At 39.1% G+C, this 26,725-nt stretch overlaps 1 protein-coding gene across 2 annotated transcripts; it reads right to left on the bottom strand.

The window, feature by feature from the left end:
• Positions 1-23,151, bottom strand: STEAP4 (STEAP4 metalloreductase). Of its 2 annotated transcripts, none has more exons than XM_069588183.1 (5): positions 22,772-23,151; positions 6,620-7,077; positions 5,470-5,997; positions 4,101-4,265; positions 1-2,042 (listed from the first exon to the last, which is right to left on the bottom strand). In XM_069588183.1, the coding sequence occupies exons 2-5, from the start codon at positions 7,073-7,075 to the stop codon at positions 1,779-1,781; spliced, it is 1,413 nt and encodes a 470-aa protein (XP_069444284.1). In that variant the 5' UTR covers positions 7,076-7,077; positions 22,772-23,151; the 3' UTR covers positions 1-1,778. The 2 variants fall into 2 exon arrangements, with proteins under 2 accessions (XP_069444284.1, XP_069444285.1); XM_069588184.1 differs by having other exon boundaries at positions 1-1,936; positions 22,772-23,042.
• Between the last annotated feature and the right edge of the window lie 3,574 nt (positions 23,152-26,725).

Here is a 26,725-nt window from a genome sequence, read left to right on the forward strand (position 1 = left end):
TTGCTGCCAAATTTTCATATCCTTTATTTGTAGATATAGTTGGTATACAGAAAAACAAGTAGTAGACCTGGTATTAGCAACATTAGATCTTTGAGTTAAGTACCTTCTTTGTTATAACCCACTGCACCTTTGTTCTATAGAGATGTAACTTTAGTGCTTTAAGGAGATGTAGATTAAAGAAAAACACTTCAGGGGAAACAAAATTAACATTCATTAAGGAAGAGAGCCAAAAACTGTTAACAAGCCTCTTGGCCAAAAGATAATGTAAATCACCTGAGACCTTTTGTATACAAAATGATGTACAAAAAGAATCTGGGTTGCGAACGCTACATAATTTTGTGTTACCCATTGATCTCCATATTTTATCAAAAGTATAAAAGGCCTTCTGAACAATAAAGGATGGGGCCAGCTTCTCTGACCAGTTTCTCGAACTAGTCTCTCGGCGTGGTTTCTTGGGACTCTGGCTCCCCCCGTGTCTTTCTCTCTCTCTCTCTTCTTCTCTCCCTTTCCCTCTCTCTGCTCTTTACTTTAATTTCAGGCTGAATCTCCACCTGGGGCGCGGAGGCTCGCCAGGTCTACTTACTTGCCCTGGCTGTTAAGACCCCTGCGAAAGGGAGCTTAAGGCAAGGCACCCTTGGATATTCAAGCGAGTGCCGGTGGCCCAACGTAGATGGTGCAAATTCCTTGTCTGGAATTTTATTGGTCTTCTGCATAAACCAAGCTATTCAGCCCTCTTCCTCCACTTAATCTTCTTACTACACTATAGTTTCTTAATCTAATCTTATATTAATAAATAAACAAGTCTTTCCACGCCAACGCCGTCCACCCTTCGAATTCCCTGGATCCACCAGGGCTGGACCCCGGCAACTAGCAATTCATTTCATAGATGATTAATACTGAACAAATCTGGAATATGTTATTTACAAAGCATAGCACATAACCTAAATAATAGTAAACCTGATGTGGTATAAAATTTATAAACTTTATTAACTTTATTCAATTTTTTTTTAAACTTTTTGCACTAGGGCTTTTATCAACTCTTCTTCACTTATGGTACATTGAGGAAATCCAAGTGGATATCCCTCATTTTTAACTCAATCTTTTTTTATACTTATTCCTTTGTGAAGGAACGATCTTATGACAACTGTATAAGTTTGCATATATCCAGTCCATGATTATTTCTAATCTATTGTGAAATCTTTATTGTTTTATAAAATAATTCCCCACACTACATATCCAGGTTGGTAAAAAAAAAAATCAAAAAGCACACATAACTACAGAATTTACCATGGCAATATTTATAATCACCTGCATTTCCAAAAACCAGAATAAAAATCTCATTCCTTTTGCTTCCTTGGCCCTCTTTTTCAGACAGATCTAATAAAGCCCTTATCAGCGGCCACCATCTTAGTATTTTCTCTTTCACTCTACCTAGCCCTTGAATCAGAGAAGGAAACTACGTGTACTTCCCCTGGATTTTGCAAGACATCAGGTCATGCATATTGCCCACAGCAAAGAAGCTTCTTATTGTGAAACCACAAAGCTAATGGCGATTCAGCCCCCCACCTCCAGAAAAAGGAGAGGCAGAGACCAGCAGTGGTTCCACATGGACCTGAGATTAAATGGTGTCCCATTTCTCAAAGTCAGGCATGATTTCTTTCTCTGTTCACAAACTTCAGCCCATGGTGGGAGAAACACACTTTCTTCACTGCACTAATTATTCTTCTCTAAACATGCAACGCCATGGTTAAGAAGTCCAGGTGAATTGGAACTTTGCTTTAAATATCTGTTTTTCCATTCAATGCCGATTCTGAGTATTTCGGGTTCCTTTCCCAGCCCTGGCGGATCCGCATAAGGGTCTTGTCTATACATGGCAGGACGAGGATGAACTTGATCACCAGCACTGTGCAAGGGATGATCAGCGCAATCACGTAGGCTGAAGGGAGATACCACACAAGGTTTGAAGGGTTGAGGAATCTCTTCCCACCGTACACCAAGGTGTGGGCTGTGCACAAGATCAGGGTCAAATAACCCAGTTTGGACTATAAACAAGAAACAAAAACATGTACATTAACACTGTTTACATTTTCACGTGAAATACTGTGAGTCAGTGAAGGGTATTCGTCAAAGCCACAAGCCTTTGAAACCTGTAGTATTTAGAACACTGCCAAGAATTGAAAAAACATTAACTCTCCTTCAGGATGATCGTTGTAACATTTAAAAAAAAGAAAAGACTCCTTATAAATGACCTGGTGGTTTCATCTTAACCTAACTGGATGAGAAAGTTTCCCAGGAATAGATTCTTTTGCATTTGAATAAGTAATGTACCTTCTTTTTCAAGGGTAACACTCCTTCCTGGATCATCTTTTCTGGAGGCCAGAGATGAACAAAACACAGTATGTCCTCAAGAAATACCACATTAGTGTATGTTGCTGACTAAAAGCAGATACTAGCTGAATGGTATCGCAGTTGACAGCAGTTAGCAAACTTTACTTTTGGTTGGTTGTTTGTTTAGGCCTACATACAAAGCCCAGTGTTTATTTCCATCTTAACGTCTGAATAAAGGTATAAACATGAGAAAATGTTGACTGCATTTGGTCTCTGGGAGAAACTGTAAGACTTTTGAATTCAAACAGTTCTATGAAGTGCAATTCTGACTTCCGTTATTAATGGTCTATTCCGTTACACTAGTTCTCAAGGAATATGCCTCAGAATCACCCAGAGGTCTTGTGAAAACAAACCAACTGCTGGGCCTTACTGATTTTGGATGATCTCGGATGACCTCGGCCTGCAGCGACTTGAAGCTGGGCTTCAGTTCCCAGCCGGAGACTGAGGACAGGTCGAGGTGGTGAGAACACCACATCCTAGCCACTAGACCAGTGGTCAGTGACAAGACCCTGACCCTTTGGTTTTGCCAAAAAGAATTCCCTTACAAAGACAAAAAGTACTGAAGCAAACAAAGTGTTTATTAGGAGGAAAAGAGTAGAGTATGTGTGGGTAGACACATGGGCAGGCTCAGAGAGAGAGAGTTGCTTAGTCACCCTTTCGTGGCAGTTTGAATTACTTTTATGGGTCATTTCTTCCGGGTTTCCTTTGGCCAATCATTTTGATTTGTGTAGTCCTGAGGCCATATTTGGTATATCTCAGGATCCTTTCATGTGTGGAAGCTCATCTCTTTGCCAAGATGGAGTCTAGTGAATAGTGAAGATGCTCATGGGTAGTTGACATTGCTTACTATGAGGTGTCACACCCTCCCTTTTTTACCTCCAAGAAGCCTTTCTGTGCATGTGTTGTTGGGGAGGTCTCCTTAACTTTAAGAATGAGGAATGTGTGTGTGTTTTTTTTTAATTTGGTATCTGTGCAGGGCACAGCCTCCTCCATCATCCTGCTTCTATGGAGTTTCTCCTATTACGGGGTTTTCGTCCACAGGGAGAAATTGTTCAACCTGGGGCCCATCTAACTCCTGCCTCAATACCTCCAGAGTTTCTGATTCAGTTTGGTAGGGGAGGGGCATGAGGATTTGTATCTAACATGATCCCAGGTGATTCTGCTGCTGGTGGTGGTCCAGGTGCCACACTTTGAAGACCGCTGGTCTACAAGATTAGTTACTAATTGCCTTTAATGATGTATCTGGTGGTTGATGTGTGGAATCACTAATTTTCCATCTTACAGACCAGCACTGAATCTGGTACGATGACAGGCTAGCATAGAAAGTTTTATACCCATAAGTCCATATTCTAAAGTTGATTTTCAGAAGTAGAAATTTTGTGTTTGGGTTTCTTTCCACCCTGAGCCTAGTATATCTCCATACACAGGGTTCAATAGTAGTTGATGCTTTTCAGTCTGTACTCTTAGCTGTGTCTCTGGGAGTGGTCAGGAATCTTGTCCTGCTAGGAAATCAAACCATCATGGAAGCTGCCTTTGGGTTCGAGTTTAGCTTTTCTAATCTGAACTTGTTTCAGTTGCTATTTTTATGTGATTGCTAGGGAACTGATGGAGCAAAATGAAAATTTATGCGGGTATGAGAGAAAAATCAGAATATTTGTAAACTCAGAATCATTTTGCATTAAAAAGTAGATTAAATCATGAAGTCCTTTTACCTGGACAAATCGGAACTCTCTCCAGTTGACCATGTTGCTAACTGATGGCAAGGAAGTGATTCCCAAGAGTACAAACAGGAAAAATCCGAGCATTCCCAAAGCGATATATGAATCACTGAGCCAGGAGGTAGTGGTACTAAATGGATTTTCTTTCTTGGTTATTGCCTAAAATAGTTAGAAGCAATTTTTTAAAATTTCATTTTTTACAAATTGCCCAAACTTTTAAGGTGATGAAAAAATACCTCTACATCGTTTCTTTGCTCAACGCAAGTTGTATAACATTTCTGAAGAGTCACAGAAAATAATTACACTTAGATATTATGTTTTTTGATAGAAAAAGTAATTGGTTCTATTAGGACTTTACTATGATAGTTAACTCCAGAAATTATATAGAGAATTTTAATTGACCCTGTAAATCCTAAAACAAAGTAAACATTTACTTAAACCTTCTTTACCATATGGCTTCTTGTTCCCCAAGCAAAAATTGATGTTCTCAAACGATTACATCAGGGTTCTGTTTTCCTGCTTTATATGCTGATTATTCACACACATAAAGTTTGAGTTCTTTTCCTTTTTTTTTTGGAATGTAGCTTCAGGTCTGTTGTAACACATCTTGAGAGAAATCTGGCCCCTGTAACATGACTATTACCCAAGGACATGCTATTTATTTGTTACGGAAATAATGTATAGAAATCCCACAGACACACCATCAATGAGTTACTGACTAATAAACCTTGACACTGCAGTAGGATTGATCAAAACCAATTATTTCCAAACCAGAACTGATGTATAGAACTTTCTATGGGACTGCTTTAAGACACCCCATGCTGATTCTCTCTGAATAAATTTTGACTGTGCAGAATACAGTTTTTGACATTTGCTCAGAATTGTTTGAGGATGGCATCCCACAAGACAAACATTAATGGAGTTATAAACACCCTTTTGTAAATTTGTTTACATTCCTCTGATTCATGTTTGGACTTCCAAAAGAAAGTAGCATGCATAAAAATAGAAACTTTAAATTTTGGCTTCCATTTATTGAAGTAACTCAAGTAGGTTCATTAGGTTTTCCTGAGCCCTCACATCTGTGTACCAGTGAATCCTGAGAATACAGATATGGATCCAAGTGAACCTGGGAATCTAACTTTGACTCTTCAATAGTTACGTGAGATTTCAACAGGATTTGTTAAAAAACCAAAGTAAAACAATAAACTCCCCAAGACAAACATGAACTGTCTAATAATTGTAGCTGCTTTAAAAAATAAAGATGTTTAGAAGAGTGATTTTCTATAATTATGAAATGGAATATGATGTAGCAAGATTGCTCTTTGATTTAAAAATAGGAGAATACATATGAGTAGAGATTTACCTGGGTAGCGGTTCTGTTGTTCCATGTCCATCGTACATAATAACGAATAGGGATCACAAGTGTGTAGAGGACATGAAGGAAGGCAAATCCCAGTGCTATCAAGCCAAGCTGTTTTCTGCAAAGCATCCAGTGGTCAAGCCAGTCTGGGAATCGGCGGTATTTTGTTCCTCGGTACAGCTGCAGAATGGCAGCAATAACACCAGGGAGGTAAACCAAGGCGAGCAGTGTGAGTGCTGCTATTGGAAAGACACGGTTTGGAATAGAAATAGGCAGACGGAATGTCCTGTCCCTCTTTTCATAAACATAAGGGTAGATTACTTCTCTTATTACACAGTATAAAAAGAAGAAGACACACAGAACAGCGGACAAATAGAAGGGGAACTTCCACATTGGAAATAGTTGTAGCGGGTAGTTTTCAATTTCATTGGCTGCCACGAGAGATCCTTTATCCAATGGAGTAAGTCCAAGACTACGAACGACATCCATCACTCTTTGCTTGGCTTTGCTGTCATTTCCACAGATAAACACCTGGGTTAAAATAATTAATTTTGTATTTATTCTTTCTTTAGTAATGGAGGACGGTGTTATATAGTAGTTACTGCTTCTGAAATAAGGCTGTAGAGTGAGCATATTTAACGAGATAATGGTTTAGACTTGCACATGTATGTTGGATAGTTAAATACCAGGCTTTTAAGTTGAGAGTGGCTTAGGCATATGGCATAGATATGATTAGACTTGGTTTCCTGCAGTACAAACAACTTGTGTTCTCTTCTGTATTTGTGGGTGCTATATCACTTATGGATTGCTTTTAATCTTGATGAATAAATGGAACCCATTTCATACAAAGTAATGGGAGTGGAAAGGATATCCATCAACAATTTAGTGGTGTTATTTTCTAGTACTGACAGGAGGCCTCTAGAGGTTGACATCATTGGGTTCTATCAAGCTGAAAGCTCAGGGTATAGATAATGGAAAATGAATCACTACAATTGGTTACCCTACTTTGTCAAACCCAGAAAAGCTATTCATGGCACATATTAGCAAAATAAAATATTTTCTTTTGAAATTATGTTTTAGAATCTTTGAGGTAAGTGCATATTAAGACATTTACTTTTTAAAGGTGGAGTGTAAATCTATCTTGTAATCTTACCTGCCGACTTGCATCCAGTGCCCCTGACTGGAGAGCCCAGGCTGAGACGGTGTTAAATGCTTTTACCACATGGGTTCCCGGCACCAACTGAGCAAGGTACTCTGCGTTTGACTCTGGATACTGATTGATTTTGAGGTTGTTGCTGACGTCGACCAATATTTTCCCATTGAGAACGTCGGTTAATTCTGTGAGAAAATCATAATGTTCCCTGTGTATTGCTATGATTATAATGTCAGATTTCTGGGCTGCATCAGAGTAGCTCATGACCTCTGCACCATTGGGCAGCAGGCTGGACCTCTGGGGGGTTCGACTTCCAAAAACAACAGAATAACCACACTGGAGCATTTTAAGTCCCAGTGATCTTCCAAAATCTCCAGTTCCAAAAATGCATACAGTTTCTTGCTTTTCTGAAGAATGCGTAGTGAGAGGAAATGCATCTGTAGAAATTTTCTCCATAACTGAAAGATAATCAAATACCCAAACAAAATATGAATGTTATGGTAAAAAGGAATGAAAATTATATCAAGGAAACAGTGATTGAGTGATGTTTGAATCTTCTGATGAATTATCTCAAGCACATTCCTGACAAAGTTTGGAAGGAGTAAAAACTGTCTCATATATTCTCATATGTCTTATTTAACAAAATCTTGTATTGGATAAATAAATGCAGTGACAACCCAAGACATTTACCAGTTGTGGTCTTAAACTGTGGATGTGTATCACAATGATACTGCATTATTGAGTACTTACGTTATTACATTAGTACTTACATTATTGAGTTCCCAAAGTTCTCAAGAGCAAAATCTGACAAAGAATGCACTAATATGGAAATTATAGACCAACTTATTTATGTTTAGTAATGCAAAATCCCAAATTAACCAACAATATCTGGTAGCCTTTTAGGAGACAGTGCACTTGGATCAGATAGGATTATTTTAAAAATGTAAAGATTAGTTCTATAAATTCAGTATTAGAAAATCTATTAATAGAATAACCATATTAGAAGGTTAAAGAGAAAAATATGACCATATTTATGTATGCTAAGTGGACCTACATTAAAATTTGATAGCTTTTCTTTATTTTTATTTAAAAAGGAATGAATATATATTTCCTTAACATACAAAGTATCTTTCTCAACCTAGAATACAGTTTCATACTTTAAAGAGAATTACTAGAAATATTCCTAATAAAGTCATAAACCAGATAAATATATATATCCTATATTACTGTTTGGATTCTAGCTAACACACTTGTACTGGAGAAAGAAATTAGAGGTATAGAAATTCAAAAGGGGTTGTAGAAAATCAAACTGTAATCGTGGAAAACTCAAAAGTCAATTGAAAAAGTGCTATACACATAAAAGCAATTCAATATCTTGTCTGGGCACTCAATTAATATCAATGCTTTTCTCATATGAGAAAAATAAACCAATTTGAAGATTTAATAGAAGAAAAGGCCCTGTTTACAGCTGCAACAAAACAGAGATAGTATTTAAGAATGAACTTAAGATACAGGATATATATCGGGAAGATCCCCTGGAGAAGGAAATGGCAACCCACTGCAGCGTTCTTGCCTGGGAAATCCCATGGACAGAAGAGCCTGGTGGGCTAGAGTCCGTGGGGTCATAAAGAGTCAGACATAGCGACTGAGTATGCACACGCACAAGATATGTACAAGATCCAAATGAAGAAAAAATTAAAATTCCCCTAAGACTCAGAAGATTCATGTAAATAGAAATGTACAGCATGTCTCTGGGTGGGTAGCCTCAGCTTCACAAAAATGTCAGTTTTCTCTGGTTTAATCTATACATTCTGAAAAGTGCGCTAGTTCTATTCTAATAAATAGAGGACCAGTTCTATTAAATATTTTAAATCTAAAATATCATGCTGCTGTCACAGGAATAACAAATGTTCAGTGGAATAGAGTGAAAAAAAATCAGAAATGAACCTAAATTTATATGATAAAGATTAGCATCTCAAGTTGATGTAGAAAAGATGGCTTATTCAGTAGCTAATATTATGACAACTAAATAACCAATTGGAAGAAAAAGCTTAATCTATACTCACACTCTTCCCCAAGGTAAATTTAAAATATATTAGGCTTGAAATGTATTTTTTTTTAAAAGAAATGGACCTATAATAGAACTGTAAGAGGCCATGGAGAATTATTTTATAACCTTAGAGGGGAAAGGTTATAAATTTTATGACTTCAATATAGTAAAAGATTTCTTAATCTTACCCAATGTAAAAGAAATGCAGGGCAAAAATAAACTGATATAAAGTTATAAACCATCTGACTATGTTGCTTTTTAAGATTTTGAAATTTAAATTAATAATAAATAAAAGTTCTTGAAGATTTTATGATCTAATAAAATCATCTAGGATACTCTCCATTTTCAAAGAATATTATTTCTTAATTCAATACTAACTTTTCTCAAAAAAATTCTCTTCCCGATATTCAGTGTATTGTGTAAGCTTTTAGTTAATCTTTTTTGTGGGGGCAGTGGGTGGTAGCCTCGTGTTCAGTGATGCATCCTCAGGGCTAGAAAGAGCACTGACTGTGATGGACCAGGCACTTGTTGATAAATATTTATGGGATGATATTGGAGGGGTGGACCGTTGAAGTTGTAAGCTGCAGTTTGCTCTATGTGTCAGGCACAGTGAGAGGTGCATGATGAAGAGGAAGCTGAATGAGAATAGAGTGGACACTGGGAGGAAGGTAGGGGTAAAGAGAGAGAGAAGTTGGTGGGGTGGGGCGGGGAGGTTATTAAGGACATTAATTATTTCACCCAAATGGATTTAAAGTAAAACTCCATAAATTTGATGTGGAATTTCAAACCAGACCTAATCACTATTCACTTCAGACATAGTGAATTTCATGTAGATTGCAGAGCATATGAAGCTTTCACCTTTTTAAAAGAAGTTCAGAAATTTGCCCTTTTCAATTTAGCTTATGGAAAATACCTGAATTTTTTTGTTTTTGTTTGTTTTTTTCCAATGTCGTGTTAGTTTCAGGGTATAGCAAATATATATATATATATGTGTGTGTGTGTATTCTTGTTCATATTCATTTCCATTATAGGTTCTTACAAGATGTTGAATATAGTTCCCTGTGCTATACAGTTAGTCCTTGTTTATCTATTTTATATGTATATATATATATATATATTAGTGTTTATAAGTTAATCCCAAACTCCTAATTTATCTCCCCTCCCTACTACCCCTCTGCTTTGATAACCATCCATTTTGTTTTCTACACCTGTGAGTCTATTTCTTTTTTGTAAATAAGTTTATTAGTAACATTTTTAAAAGATTCCACATGTAAGTGATACCATATGACATTTGTCTTTGTCTAAGTTACTTTGGGGTCTTCCCAGGTGATGCTACTGGTAAAGAACTTGCCTGACAATGCAAAAGACATAAGAGATGTGAGTTTGATCTCTGGTCAGGACCATCCCCTGGAGGAGGGCATGGCAGCCCACTCCAGTATTTTTGCTTGGAGAACCCCATGGTCAGGGATGGTCCCTGGCCAGCTATTGTCCATAGGGTAGAAAAGAGTTGGACCCCTCTGAAGCGACTTAGTATGCAGGTCCATCCATGTTGCATTATTTCATTCTTTTTTTTTCTTTGTTTCTTTATTTCAGTGCATCCAAATTAAATTATTTCATTCTTTTTTATGACTGGCTAGTATTCCAGTGTTTATATGTACAATGTCTTCTTTATCTCTTGATGGACATTTAGTTTTTTTCCTTGTCTTGTCTATTGTAAATAGCGCTTCTATGGGAATGCATGTATCTTTTCAAATTAGAAAAAAGGAATTCTTACCTGAGCTTATCTGAAGGTATGTATTAATGTCTATTACAGGCAGATCTTTCAGACTTTTATAAGTAGTCAGAAGTTATAGAGAAAAGGGACAAGATATACAAGACTTTTATATACTTCCACAGAAACTCTTTGAATAATTGAATTAATCACAACAACTGAATCATTTTATAAACTAGCTGATGACTGATATCCTGAACTGTATCAGCGAAGGGTGTGACTTTATATGAGAAAGCACCTGGAGATGATCAGAACCCATCATATGGAAACACAGCTATGCCTTTGAAAAACTCTTAGCAGCATCTTCAAAGGCAAACTAGTGTAGCAGTCTATATTATATTTCTAATCAGTTAACAGTTATTATAACTCAAACCCTCAAACTGCTGAATGATGCCATAATTTTTTACTTTGTGGAACTGGTTTGTAAGTGTAATGAAAGAATGCCAGTGTGCCTGTCTGTCCTATCAAGTTTTTTCATTATTTTTCCTATTATATTATTTTTCTCTCTTTTAAATTGGAATGAACATTTGCAAGCAAAATACATATTTAACAAAGTTATTGGTCTCCTGCAGTGAGATGGATGATGTCTTTATTGACATATTCTCATTTGGATCATCTTAATCATCTATTTCTGCTTTATTGACTATGCCAAAGCCTTTGATTGTGTGAATCACAATAAACTGTGGAAAAATGGGAATACCAGATCACCTGACCTGCCTCTTGAGAAACCTATATACAGGTCAGGAAGCAACAGTTAGACTTGGACATGGAACAATAGACTGGTTCCAAATAGGAAAAGGAGTTCGTCAAGGCTGTTTATTGTCACTCTGCTTATTTAACTTCTATGCAGAGTACATCATGAGAAATGCTCGGCTGGAAGAAGCACAAACTGGAATCAAGACTGCTGGGAGAAATATCAACAACCTCAGATATGCAGATGACACCACCCTATGGCAGAAAGTGCAGAGGAACTAAAGAGCCTCTTGATGAAAGTGAAAGAGGAGAGTGAAAAAGTTGGCTTAAAGCTCAACATTCAGAAAACGAAGATCATGGCATCTGGCCCTGTCACTTCATGGGAGATAGATAGGGAAACAGTGGAAACAGTGTCAGACTTTATTTTTGGGGGCTCCAAAATCACTGCAGATGGTGATTGCAGCCATGAAATTAAAAGATGCTTACTCCTTGGAAGAAAAGTTATGAGCAACCTAGATAGCATATTAGAAAGCGGAGATATTACTTTACCAACAAAGGTTCGTCTAGTCAAGGCTACGGTTTTTCCAGTGGTCACGTATGGATGTGAGAGTTGAACTGTGAAGAAAGCTGAGCACTGAAGAATTGATGCTTTTGAACTGTGGTGTTGGAGAAGACTCTGGAGAGTCTCTTGGACTGCAAGGAGATCCAACCAGTCCATCCTAAAGGAGATCAGTCGTGGGTATTCATTGGACTGATGCTAAAGCTGAAACTCCAATACTTTGGCCACCTCATGCAAAGAATTGACTCATTGGAAAAGACCCTGATGCTGGAGGGGATTAGGGGCAGGAGGAGAAGAGGATGACAGACGATGAGATGGCTGGATGGCATCACTGACTCTGTGGATGTGAGTCTGAGTGAACTCTGGGAGTTGGTGATGGACAGGGAGTCCTGGTGTGCTGTGATTCATGGGGTTGCAAAGAGTTGGACATGACTGAGTGACTGAACTGAACGGAACTGAACTGAATCATTGCAGAGAGAGAGTCCAGACTTTATTTTGATCATGTGGCCCCCACATGCATCTATTCTAAACTTTCATAAACTTAAGAAACACTGAAGATATTAATTACACTACATTAGTATTTTGTTCTCTACTTACTAGTGTGTGACACTGGGCAAATTACTCAAGCTCTTTGTGTTTCAGTTACGTTATCTGTGAAATGAGAGCTCTGTAGTACCTACTTTAGAGACATTGTAAGGGCCAGATGAATTAATGTATCCTAGAACAATTCTTGAGACATGATAAGTACTCAATAAGCTGGCCATTCTTAAGATAATATTTAATATGCTATAATTTAATCTAATTCAGTTCAGTTCAGTCGCTCAGTCATGTCTGACTCTTTGTGACCCCCTGAACCACAGCACGCCAGGCCTCCCTGTCCATCACCAACTCCCAGAGTCCACCCAAACCCATGTCCATTGTGTTGGTGATGCCATCCAACCATCTCATCCTCCTTCGTCCCCTTCTCCTCCTGCCCTCAATCTTTCCCAGCATCAGGGTCTTTTCAAATGAGTCAGCTCTTGGCATCAGGTGGCCAAAGTATTGGAGTTTCAGCTTCAACATCAGTCCTTCCAATGAACACCTAGGAATGATCTTTAGGATGGTCTAGTTGGAATCTAATTAGTCAATCTGTTAAATATCTAATTAATTTAGTATTTATATAAATTCTATAATTAAGTGTTCATTATAATTCTATAAGTGTAATTATTGGAAATCTATCAAATTTATTTGAAATCACATTCAGTAATTTTTAAGAAACTTCTTTCCCCACTTGTTATTTAGTCTGGAAGTTGTGTCTAACTCTTTTATGACCCCATGGACTATAGCCCACCAGGCTCCTTTGTCCATAGGATTTCCCAGGTGTGAATACTGGAGTGGGTTTCTATTTCCTCCTCCAGGGTATCTTTCTGACCCAGGGTTGGAAACTGAGTCTCCTACATTGCACCTGGGAAGCCATTTCCCCACTTATTTCTTATAAGTAAAACCATGTATGAAATGGCTTCAGCACATAAGTATTTATCAAAACATAGATATAAAAACAGCTCAAGTGTGAATTTCCCTCATTTGTAATTCTTTCACATTTTAATATTTTCCTCTTAAAATGCAGCTGGAAATCCAATATAACACACTTGGGCTGTTACCGAAACCATTAAAATTTATTTTCACTCTTAAATATTCAGAGACATCCCTGGGAAAATTAAAGATATAGAAACAATAAGGAGATATTAAAATATCACTGATGGAGTTAAAAGAAAGAAATATAGTTATTCCATTGGGCAGTTTGTCACTCTGTATTAAGTTATAGAAGTTTTAAGTTTGATAATTGTGTTGCATACATCTTGAGTTGCACTTAAATCCTCCTGGTTCTATTTCTAGTCACTGGGCAATAACTGAGCTCTGCTCTGTTTCCACTGCCTAACAGAAGCTCACTTTGGGGCTTTAAATCTTTTATCTCTTGATCTTCGGTCGGGGCACTCAGACATGTACAACCCATGTCCCCATCAGAGGCCAGTGGGGGACAGGACTCTGTGGATAAGGGCTTCCCTTCTCATTGTCTGGAACACAGTTCTGACACATTTCATAAGACTTCTTTGAAAGTGCCAGAGCAATTCTGGAAGTCCCAGAGCAACAGAGCACCACTCATCTGTGTGTGCGCCAAGTCACCTCAGTCGTGTCTGACTCTTTGCAACCCCATGGGTTATAGCCTGCCCGGCTCCTCTGTTCATGGGAATTCTCCAGGCAAGAGTACTGCCTAGAGTGGGTTGCCATTTCCTCCTTCAGGGGATCTTCCTGACCCAGGGATCAAATCCGCATCTCTTTTGTCCCCTGCTTCGGCATGTGGGTTCTTAACACTAGCACCACCTGGGAAGCCCTCACTCATCTTAACAGTGGCCAGCTTAATGGGCTCTTGTCCTGTCTTTCCCTTGTTCCCTGTTTTAAGCCCCTTGCACCTCATTCCTTCTCCTTGCAATCACTTCTGTAATAAACTATCGGGCAGTGGCACCCAACTCCAGTACTCTTGCCTGGGGAATCCCATGGATGGAGGAGCCTGGTGGGCTGCAGTCCATGGGGTCACTAAGAGTCGGACATGACTGAGCGACTTCACTTTCACTTTTCACCTTCATGCACTGGAGAAGGAAATGGCAACCCTCTCCAGTGTTCTTGCCTGGAGAATCCCAGGGACGGAGGAGCCTGGTGGGCTGCTGTCTATGGGGTTGCACAGAGTTGGACACGACTGAAGCGACTTAGCAGTTGCAGTAGAGTATTAAGAATTTGGAAATGTCCAAACAGGATACAAAAATTTCATATTTTAAATGATTATATTTAACAAATCAATGATATTAGTAAGGAAACCGTTTTATTGGGAGAAATGATGGATTCATAGGAAGCTTAAAGATAGTACAAGAGGTTCTTGTGCATCGTCTTCCGTTTCCTCCAACACTTATAGAGGACAACATCAAAACTGAGAGACTGATACCAGTACGTTGACTGTGTTGCTCTGTGCTGTTTTATCTCATGTGTAGTTTCATGTGGCCACTATTGCAAGCAAGATGCAGAGCTATTCCATTACTACCCCCTTTATAGTCATACCTGACCCCCTCTCTGCCACCTCCCCCACCTCTGAAAGTCATTAATATTTAGTCTGTAATTTTATCATTTTGAGAATTTTATGTAAGTGAAACCACACAAAAGGAAACATTTTCAAATTTTTTTTTTCCCACTTAGCATAATGCCCTTAAGATCAATCCAAGTTGGTGCATGTGTAAATAGTTTGTGCAAATAGTTTGTTCTTTTTTAGTATTCAATTTAAGGTACGGACTTCTTCATTTGCTTATTTGCTATCTGAATGTCTTGCTTGGAAATGTTGGAATAGAATGACAAAATTTGCATCTTTTAAATGTTTATACCAAAAAAAATCAATGCTATTAAATGCTCAGGTACCACCTCCTGAGATTCTGAATCAATTGTTCTGAGATTGGGCCCAGGAATCTGTATTTTTTTTTTTTTTGAAAAAACAAACCAAACAAATGAGTTCTCAAAAGCATCCAGAGCTGAGAACCACTGGAGAGAGATGGTGGGGAGGGAAAAGGCAGAGGGAGAACAGCCTATGGAGGAGATTATAAGGGGCTGCAGAAACATTTCACTTGCTTTAAAATTTCTTCCTCTAAGTAATAATTGGCTGGGTATAATCGATAACCTAGAATTCCTATTTATAAGGTAACTGAAGAGTGTTCAGGCACCCCAAGGGAGAGGATCAAGGGATGCCAGACACACTTAGTAGGCTTTCCTCTGTAACTCCCTTAAGGAATCTTTAATGAGTTTCCATGAGCCACAAGTTATAATTTGATCCAATCCAGCCATGAATCTACTACAGTTATTCCTCCATAGCACCTCTCCTTTGGTGCCATACAATATCCTGGTTACATTTGGACGAAACCAGTATTAAAGATATTCTGTCCTTGTCTCCCTTTGAGAATTCAGCTTTGAATTCTGAACTGAGTTTTCACACAAGGTTTTGAATTCCTCCTACGTTGTCCTCTCCACATACGCATCTCCCCTCCTTCAGGGTTACTGTTTCCAAGTCCAGTGATCTGGCTTGGCACCTCCCAGAGAGTCAGAATACAAATAACACTTTAAAACTCCATACGCTATGGCAGGGATTTTTCATTTTAATTTGATGCCTGTAAACAGGGATTCTGCTTAGTCCTTCTTTCTGTTTTATTATTCCTTTAGAATTTCACTCTGAAAGCCCTACATGACTTGACAACATATTTGTAATGAGCTGAAGGCCATCAATCAAATATTTCCTTTCCTCACCAGGCATAGGGGCAGGAGGGAGTTCTGCAGCTAGTCCAGGCTTCCTGTGATTCAGAGCATTTATTTTAATATATCCCAGGGATAACTGGAAAGCAAAATATGGTCAAAATTTTTTTGAGAAAAACCTTACAATAATACATGAACCCATCCTATTTATTCAAGGAGCTATTTCTGTATTTAGTGAGATCAAGGCTCTTTAGGGAGAGCAAGCATGCTTACATTTAAGTACATATTCTTTTACTGACAGTTATATATTATTGTAGCAAAATCAGAAGACCTTGATTTAAAAAGACCACTGATTGTTGTTTATAAAAAAATGTAATGTGCCCATAATCAATGGAGTTTTCTAATTTTTGACAGTTCAGTCTATATATGTTATTTGAAAATATAATAGTACCTTTCTTATTTTAGCCTTGTAGATAGAGGTAGCTGTTAGTAATTGCTATAGACTAGCATAAATCTGTCATCTAAAGCCCTTAGTCTAAATAAAGAAACCACTGCAGGTTGGTTGCTAAAAAACTAATTATTTCAATTATTTTGGGAGAAAATGTTACATATCTCATAGCATCCTAATTTACCGATGATTAGTTTTTATGCTGTCTAATAGAATGACACAAAAGGAAACTAATCAAGTTGTACAAAGTAACAAGAACATAGCTAAATATAAAACTTCTACATTGATGTTCTATGGGGATAAATATCCACGAGGATTGCTAGTAAGTAAAACTAGCTATGACATGCTGTATAGCTAAAATGATTCTGTCAGTAGCATTTCACTACCATCCGATGAATTATCAGGAGAGCAATGTGATGCAGATCTGTATTATCTATTTGAATTATACTTTAGGTGAAACTCTATTTTTAATATTAGTTCTTTGATGGAATTGTGATCCAGTTAAGGATCTTTCTAATATGTGTTTTCACATTTAGATCTCAGTTGCATCTGTCAAGATAAATGAAGATTGTTTTATGAGTCCCTGACTAAGAATTTTATCATGTAGGTTCATTAGCCCCTGTCTAGGCTGGTTAGTTCATTTGATTAAATCTGGGGCTCATGACAGAGAGGTCAGGGGTTCAGTCGTGTCTAAGTTAATTTACCTTGACTTCTGTTTACATACTAAATTCTGAGCAACTTCTTATAGATCTGTCATTTACCTCAATTCAACATCAGGAAAACAACTCTATTTCACTGACTTGGTGGCATTTGACTTGTACATACTATTAATACCTGAGCATTTGCTTATTGGTTAATTTGGTGATTGCAAAAGCCCATTTAATATTTAGTGTCAATTAGTGGATTTTGCTTTTCTAGGATTGCTGTAGTCAGAAACATTTAGGAATTTATTCTATCACTTCAGAATTAACTTTGTTTAAATAAAGTTTCTATAAATAGTCATTTATCCTCACCTTGAGGCCACTGGGAATTATCTGAATATTGATTACTGCCAACCTGTGGATCTGATCCTGTTTCCCTCTCTCCCTTGGAGTGTAACTATCTGTTTCAAAGAATCTCCTTACAATATTTAGAAATCTCCTGGGGGTGCTTTATATGTCCTTTATATAGTCTCCTTCATCTTCATTTGGGTACCATTTTCTTTCAGTTTTAATTTGGCTTTGGAGGCAAGGATTCCCAATGGCCAGAGTACCTTTAATATTTGCCAAGACCCCATGAGCTCGAGCTGTATGGAAAGATCTGGCCTTGCAGTCGCTCCATTTCTTACCCAGGAGAGAAAGTGCTCTTGAAACTCCTTCCCCCTTCTCATGTTATACTAAGATATACAAGCCTGAGGGCACTGCTGGTTGATAAATAGATTTTAGTGAATCAGCTCCTCCTTTTTAATTCCTAGATTTTTAATCACGGCTCTTTTTAGTGGTGTGGTGTGGCTGGAGGTGGCTTGCCAGCTGAAAGTTTGAAATCAGCCAACTTTGGAGATTTCACGCCATAGAAATCAGCAAGTGCTTTTTTCCTTAGCCATTTACTGGCACACACTGGCTCTTTCTCCGTCTCTTCTCTCCAAGACTCTGCCTGGGACCATGGAAATGGGAAAATGATTGGACTGATAGGATGATACGCTTTCTCAATCCTAACTCTGGACTTCAAGCCTTAAAATCTCTTTCCTTAGAGCCTCTCCCCCTCTTCTAGGGAGACTCAGGCTCATAGGTTCTTAATGAAAACAGAATCCATGTGGGTCCCTCTACCCCAGCAAAGGTCCCAGGCCGTTACAACCCCACACATGGAGTTAACACAATTTGGGCTATAAGTCTGATACTGCTAGACTCTTGACTCCCTTCAGAAGATAGATACAGGGACCTCTTTGTGTATCATCATTCCCAAACACATATTTTTGAATTTTTCAGACATGCATTAAAAAAAAGAAAGGAGTTTAGGATCTTAGTTTGGGATACCCATTATTAGCTGCAATGTATCATTTACCAACTTAATGATTGTTTTCTCCTCAAGTGCCTCCCATATCCCATACTGCTATGCCAGGGCAATTGAATACAATGAAGAAATCACTTTAATAGCAGTACTTGGGTACTGGAAAATAAATAGCCATTTCTAAAATAAGAATGATTTGATGTAACTTAGTTCTTTTTAGCTAATCAGTAGGCTTCATTTCTTATGCCATGCCTTCAGGTATTAAAAGAAAGGCTCAAGTGTTTTATTTAAGTTAAACTAATTAAAACCTTTAAAAATTCAATATTCCAACTTTCATGACCTCAGTTAAATGTATTAATTGTATTATGTCACTCTTTAAAATGAATTAAATTCCAAAGTATTATAGTTTATTCATAATTTATTATGAATCTTACCCAAGATAGCAACATAATAGGGTTATTAAATTAAGGTTAATTAGAAGAAATACCAAGATTCCTACAATTTATTTATTCTTTTAAAAAAGCAGAATAATTTCCACTACTTACTTTATGTTTGTAGAGTATAAAGAAATCTCATGCTTCTTCCCAAAGGGCAGGTAGTTGAAATCTGAACACTTTGACCCTCTTAACTAGTATAGCACTGGAAGTATCTGTGCATATAACCTCCTATGTCCATAATTATTAGCATCTTTCAAAAAAAATTAGTGTATCAGCAATGTCTTGATACACAGAAACACTGCATGTTTTTGACAGATTTATTGGACAACCTCTCTGTGCAAGGCCCTGTGCTACATAAGAGGGGTAAAGTGATAAACTAGACTGCTCTTGTCCTCATGGGGCTCCTGTCTTGGAGAGGATATAGACACATAATCAAACTGCTGTAAAATAACATGTGAAGACATTGAATGTACAGAGAAGGGCGCTAATCTGCCTGGGAAGCAGAATAAGAAAGTTTACCAAAATCTGTGCATAACTGTTTCAGCCACTGCTTTATTTGAGCTCAAAGCTATTTCCATGCCTTATAAACTGAGATGTGTATATGAAAGATGTATGATCAGTGTGGACCATTAGCCATGTTCTCCTTTTCTGATTCTTCTCAGTTATTGAGCCATCACCAGTGAAAATCTGATTGGAGCACTTGGCTCTGTGCTTGAACCATTATTTTCCCTCAATTTATTTGGAGCTAAGGCAAAAGCTATGGTCTAGTATGTGTTCTGATACCCACTTCCCCAAGAGGTATGCTATATAGTTATATAAAGTTACCTCTTAGATTTCTTTGTGTTCAGAATTATAGTTCCTGACTTTTCAAAATTATCCTTTGCATACATTTGCCTTCCTTCTAAGATGAAAAGTGAACTTCATCCTGACATGAAGACTGATCATATCATCTACATTTAAAAGTAACATATGTCTCTCAAAATAACTTCAAAAATATGCAGCCATCAAAATTCAGTATGGTAAGGCTTCTTTACACATGGCAGACAACACTCTTCTAGAACCTTGTGGAGAAGCATTCAGATTAGGATGTCATGTCCTGCCTAGTTAATTAGGGTGGAAATGCTTCTTTGAGTAAAACATTGCATATTTTTCTTTTGCAGTGATGTATTTCTGAAAGATGATCTTCAAACAGTGTAAACACTCTTTGATCCTTTTTCCATAATAATTTGGTAAGAACAAATTGCTTAAGTATGTTGGCCAAATATGTTTTCTTATCATGTATTGTTTTCAGCATTAGTTATCCTTTAGTTATTAGCTTTATTCCTTGCAAGCCTGATTTTTCTCAATAAAATAACAAGTGTTAGTTAAAATCATTTTGGAAATGACCCAAAAGTCATTTAAAATATCTTAGTAGGTGGGACATGTAATGTGGAACTCTTCATAGTTAACTGTCCTCATCGTTAACTAATGACCTGTTCTCTTTGGATGTACAAAGCACAGAAGGATGTACAAAAGCACTCAAACAGGTGACTTCAGAGGCCTTATAAAGTTTATTACTTCTGGCCTAATTGTAACTTCAAAAAAAATAAATCCCACACAGAAAACTTCACTATCCACAGCATGTCCTAGACTGTTAGAGTTGGAGTTATAGGTAAATGTAGTTGCAGACACTGAATAATTGACCTCTCTCCCTGGTGATTCAGACAGTAAAGAATGCAATGCAGGAGACCAGGTTCAATCCCTGGGTCGGGAAGATCCCCTGGAGGAGGAAATGACAACCCACTCCAGTATTCTTGCCTGGAGAATTTCATGGGCAGAGGAGCCTGACAGGCTACAGTCCATGGGGTAGCAAAGAGTCAGACATGACTGAGTGACTAATTTTCACTTTTTCCCTGGTCGCTTAGATGGTAAAGAGTTTGCCTTCTATGCAGGAGACCTAGGTTTGATCCCTGGGTGGGGAAGATCCTCTGGAGAAGGGAGTGGTTACCCACTCCACTATTCTTGCCTGGAGAATTCCATGGCCAGGGGAGCCTGACAGGCTACAGTCCACAGGGTAGCAAAGAGTTGGACACAACTGAGTGACTAACACTTTGAAAAGAGTTTTTCACTTTTTCAGAGGATAATCCAGAGGAAACCTACAAGGTGCCCTGGCAAGTCTTCAAGTTTGAAAAGTGACTGTATTTTTTTTCTTCTAGCAGCTTAGTAACTTTATTAAGATTTTAAAAGGAAATAATTTTGAAATAGCAGTTGACAAAAGAGCCAAATGACTTCCAAAGAGAACTGGGTGGTGAGGATCATGAAACACTGGATGCGTTTCTGAGGGCAACTTCAGAATCAGCTACTCAGGAAACTTTAAAAAGAGAATTTATACCCTTTTAATAATATCATGAATAATGGTAGCATGATGAGGGCTGGTCCTTGAGGAAATGTGGAGTGACTGCTCAAGCATTCTTCAATTTTGAAATTCTATGATAAATGAATCTATTTTTCTTAAAACTGTTCAGAACAAGGCTCAGGGTCTTCAATTTAAGCACAGGTTTATAAAAATTTATTTGCTTACTTCTAACACCAGTTAGCAAGCTTAAGCAAGGCAGGCATCTGGAAATCATTCTCAAATTAGGGGTGAGGCCTTGAACAGGCTGGTTTCTGAACCTCAGGTTGCTGCGTGAACTTCAGCAACACCATAAATGTTACTGGATGGAGAGAGTGCCATGACCCAATTTCTCCATACACATGTTCCATTTACTTTACAACCTCCAAGCCTGATAAATAAGGAGGGCTTCATCCTGTTTTCTGGGGTGGTGGTGTTTGCCATGCAGGTGGAATACAGGCAGGTATTGATATCGTGTTAAATCACAGCATTCTGGAAAACTTGGGGCCTTGCAAAAGGCCATATCTCAAAGAAGTTACTGCTTCAAATAAACGTGCCATTTTATAAAATTACACCTACTGTATCAGAAAAAAAATGTTCTTTCATGTGAGTGACATTTATATGACTGTCATTTATACGGAATAGGACATTCTCACACAGCTAGGCTGAAGAATTGGTTTGGAAAGCTGAGAGTATTCTCTGAATGATAAAATGGTGCAAGTCCAAGGTATTCAGTAGAAAAAGATTGTCTCTCCACAACTGGGTAGTTTCCCTAAAAAAGTGAAACCTGCATTATTATGAAGAAAGAAATTTCTTAGTTACACATATATCATTGATGAAGTTTTCAGTGTATTTCAAACCTGCAAGCATCTTTAGTCATGGGTTTTTACCTTGTTAGAGGTGGGTTTTGTGGCTACTCTGCTCCAATAATCTTTTATTTTATGTGTGTGGAAACTGAGGCTGAGGTGTTGAACTTCTAATTAGAACTAAGAATAGAATTCTCCAGTCCCACCCCTGCCCTATTCTCCATCCAGTTGACTTTCCTTTAGACCAGTCATCTTCTAAAGAAAGTTTTAAAATTACTATCCAGAGGGGGAAAGTACCTTCCAGCTGCCTCTGCACAAACAGGGAACCAAAGGTTTTATTTACTCTTCATATCGATTACATTCCAAAGCAGATTTTTCTGGGAAAACAATTGCTAAAGATCAAGGATGGAAGCAGTTGCAAATCTCAGGACGCATTTTCAGCTCTTGGCCAGGAAGTGTGCTCAGATCTGAGATTGCCTTTATCTAGAAGTAAGATACAGAGAGGAGTCCAAAGCCCTAAATCTTCCTTCTTAGGGCTCCTCTGCACCCCGAGGAAGCAAGAGAGAAAACTCCTGGAAGCAAGCCGCTTGCTGAATTGCTTAACTCATCCCGCCACACCCTTGGGTGGTTTTGTACCTTCTTCCCAGGGCGAGCAGGTTTGTGGAGCACAGTCCTGGAAGCAGGGATTCGAGGTGGGCAGAAGCTGATAAGGGAGGAGAGCCCTGTGGCGAAAGGTACCAGGCGTAGGCCGGCAGCAGTATGACCCACCTGCGGGAGAGGTGCTTCCGAAGCGGCTGTGGTCCCGCGCTGCTGCTGCAGTGCGCAACCAGCGCCAAGCTGGGAGGGGACGCTGCTCGGTGCTCTGGTCTCCGGCGCCTAGCCACACTCGGTTTAAGAAGCCCGAGAGCGGAAGGAGGGCTCGCTAGATTGCGCAAGAGAAGCGGTGAAGAAAGCTTCCAGGAAGAGTTCAAGCTGGGAATCCCAGACAGCTGGGAGGACCAGAAATTCCGGTGCTGCCACTGTCGCTGCAAATGTTGACATTGATCTCCGGCCAGTGGGGTTTTTAAAGGATTTTCCCCAGACCCTTTGAGATCTTGTGTATCCCTGGCAGATTGAGGCTTGGAGAGGCTGAGGAGGACCCCTTTTCTGAAGGAACCAGAGAGGCTACTTTGAAAAGCTGAGAAGACATCACCTGGTTTTGGTTTCTAGGCATTTTCCCCTGTGCCATAGTGTCTCAATTCAGAGGTGACATCTTTCTCCTCTACCTGGAAACCTTGGGTTTGGGGGGGGGGGCATACACTGGATGATCTTGAATTTGGAGGTCTTAATTTAGGTACTTTAAATGGTTCAAAGGAAACAAACCAAGTAAGAGAGAGGGATACTAATGAGGGTGCCAGTGTGTGCTATACTTATATAATACTGGATAATAATAGTGCAATTATATATATTGGACTGATAGGTCTTTCTACTTAGAAAAAGCTCGAGTCACACCTGTGATGGCTTAAAATTTAATTAACCATGATAATCTATGGGGCAAAGCACAACTGCACTCTGAAACTCTGTGGTCTAGAGCCCAGAGCCTTCTCAATCTGTCTCTCACCCAGTCATCTGGTCTTAATGATATGCTTGCCCAGGGCAAGATGTTCAGCCCCATGGGGGGCCTTTTCCCAGCACTTTTGAGTCAAATCCCTTTCTGCCTGGACTGCGACACTCCCCAGAGGATCTCATGGAGTGAGGTCAGACACCATGTCCTCCAAGAGGTCTTCTTTGAGCCACTTGTTATAATTAAGCTTTTCTTTCTCCATACAGCGTAATTTATTCTACTACTACAGAAGTTAGGATAATTTGCCTCTTAAGAAAATTATTGCCTATCTCCTTTTCTGGTCTGCAGGCTTCAAGGGTTGACACTCTGTTCTTTTCAGCCTGGAATTCTCCACTACTCCTAGCACAGTAGTTGGCATATAATAGGTACTCGACATTTATTGCACTTATTAGTAAATCTACCGCCAGTTATATTTTGCAGAAAGTTCATCAGGTAGAATTCTTCGGGGATGGAAGAACGTAAAAAGGTATTCATTGCTTTTATAGCATCTGATTTTCCCAGTCTGAAGACTCACAGGGTGAGAGAAGGGTGTAGCAAGGAAAGGAGGCTTCTTGTTATGTCTCTAAGAAGCCTCACAGTTGATCAACACAGTTGCTGTGACTTGCTCCTGGTCTAGCATCTGGCTTTAATCCTTGTGGGCACAAAAACTCAATTCTTAGCACATTGAACCTGGTACTTACAATTAGAATGCTGATTTGTTAGGGGTCAATGGAGTATAAAGCAAATAGTGTGAAATAGGGTTGCTATGGGCACCAGACATTGTGGCCACCACATGGTCTCCCAGTAGGCACTGGGAGGTCCCTTGGAGGCTGTTTTCTGTAATAGGCTGTTCCATAAAGAGGGGAAGTGAGTTGTAAGATTGCAAAGTTGCTGGCATCTAGCCATCCACCAGTCACAAGGTGGTGACGTACATGCCACCAGAAGCAGACAGCTGAGGTCTATGGACCAGGTCACTCTGGTTTCTGGCAGTGTTTGGATCCTTTATAAATAGAAAATTGTATTCCCAAATGCAGCCTCCCATTAATAACTGAATCATTTCGTTGGATAATTAGATAAATAATCATTGCTTTAGATAAACATCAGATGGACAAAAAATTTTGAAGCCTGATTTTTATTAGAGGCAGATATATTTCAATTATATAAGCTCTTTTCTTTGCCAAAGGCAACTCCCCAGAAAGGGAAGAGCAAAATGACTGGAATACAAAAGATTAAAAAAAATTGTCTTTATTAGTACCAAATTTATGAGGTACTTGACTTATTTATCTTGTGGTTTAAGAACGGATTTTTCCCTTGGTCTTAGGAGGGACACACAGTTCATAAGTCTCCCAGTCTTTCCTTAAGCCTTTACTGTAGGGCAAAATTAAGCTTCCAAAGATGCCAGGTACTGGAAAACCTGAGGATTTTTCCCTTGGCAGGATTCACCCTTCTCCCTGCAGCATTATCATTGGAACTCCAGATAAGCCTTCCCAGATGTTGCACACCATCAAAGAGGTCCCGTTCAGAGATTTCCATGGGGACTGTCTTAAGTCTTTCCTGTTATTTCTTCTCCTGCCAGCCTACTACCTCCATTTTTCCACATGGCAGAGCTTAAGGAAGTTGATGAAGTTGAGCTAGAGCTAGTGTTCATTAAGTATTAGTAAGTGATTGGATTGAAGTGTGTCTTTAACATCTTGTATCTCCTTTTCTTCGGTCACTTTTCTCCTCTTTAGGGGCCCTCTTCTGTGCAGCTCCAGGTCTTACCCATTTGTCCCTCTTCCCTATTGTCTGTGCTCATAGCGTATATACCACACACATTTTTATGGGGTGGGGCTTTCAGCATTTGCTGGCCCTAGATGTTATTGACTTGATAGCCTATCTAACCAGAGAAGGCAATGGCAAGCCACTCCAGTACTCTTGCCTAGAAAATCCCATGGACAGAGGAGCCTGATAGGCTGCAGTCCATGCGGTCACTACGAGTCAGACACAACTGAGCAACTTCACTTTCACTTTTCACTTTCATGCATTGGAGAAGGAAATGGCAACCCATTCCAGTGTTCTTGCCTGGAGAATCCCAGGGACGGGGGAGCCTGGTGGGCTGCCGTCTATGGGGTCACACAGAGTTGGACACAATTGAAGTGACTTATAGCAGCAGCAGCAGCAGCAGCAGCAGCAGCAGCAGCAGCAGCAGCAGCAGCAGCCCTATCTAACTGGCACGTATTAAGGAAACTTTGATTAGCTTAAAGATTTATCTTCTGGCTATTTTGAAGGGAAAAAAATTTGAAGAACCCCTCGGGATGTTTCTGCCTACTCAGAGGAGCGAGTCTCAAGTTGGGGATTGTAAGCACACTGGGAGATAGTTTTGAATATGAGTATAATGATGTTTTATTTTTTGTTTGCCCATCATTCAGGGCATGAGGGTGAAGTGAATGAGGAGCCTAGGGCAGAAAATTTGAGGAAAGGCTCACTGTCAAAACCAAACTTCCATGAATTAAAAATGAGTGTCTGATTAACTTAAAATTTGCCCTCTTGGTGCTTCTCTGGACTCCTCTTGTCCTGGCCTTGCAGAATCCATTTCCTTTCTGCTAATCATAGACCCATTTTTTTTTTTTTTCTTTGAGAAACACCCTTGTGCAATCCCTGGTCCAGCTGGAAGTGGTAGCACTGCTGGGATTTCAGGAATAGACCATTACTTAGGTCTGGCCAATACACAGCAATTGGCTCAGTGATTACCTAAGCTGGGCCAATAGGAATCTTTCCAGAGGGTTATTGAACTGCTACGATGTAAACCTGGGTGGCTGTGAAGAGAGAGTGAGCCTGAGAAAATAGCCACTTCCAAGGAAGGGAGAGCAAAGAGATGGGAAGAGATAGATTTCTGAAGTTGCTGGAACTTCATACTGCTGGGATTTTCAGTTACAAGAGTTGATATTTGGGTGTTTGCCTAATAAAATGGGATTGGGTACAATGAGAAGATCACCTGATCAGTCTTGCTTCTCCAGTCATACCACATGTTTAAGGTGCTTTCATCACAGAAAAGGATGACATTTGTTGTTTTGGAAAAAAGCTTCCAAATTTTCTCGTAGAAGATTTGGGACATGGGTAAGCAATCAATCTCTGTGGTTGACGCTTCTAGGCTACTTCTC

The sequence above is a fragment of the Ovis canadensis genome, chromosome 4 (assembly GCF_042477335.2).
Source record: "Ovis canadensis isolate MfBH-ARS-UI-01 breed Bighorn chromosome 4, ARS-UI_OviCan_v2, whole genome shotgun sequence".
NCBI lineage: Eukaryota > Metazoa > Chordata > Mammalia > Artiodactyla > Bovidae > Ovis > Ovis canadensis.

Coding starts and splice junctions, on each gene's coding strand:
- STEAP4 (XM_069588183.1), bottom strand. CDS start 7,075: ATGGAGAAAATTTCTACAGATGCATTTCCTCTCACTACGCATTCTTCA. Junction 4,266..5,469: donor ACAACAGAACCGCTACCCAG/GTAAATCTCTAC, acceptor TAACTATTTTAG/GCAATAACCAAGAAAGAAAA. Junction 2,043..4,100: donor GAGAGTTCCGATTTGTCCAG/GTAAAAGGACTT, acceptor TCTTGTTTATAG/TCCAAACTGGGTTATTTGAC.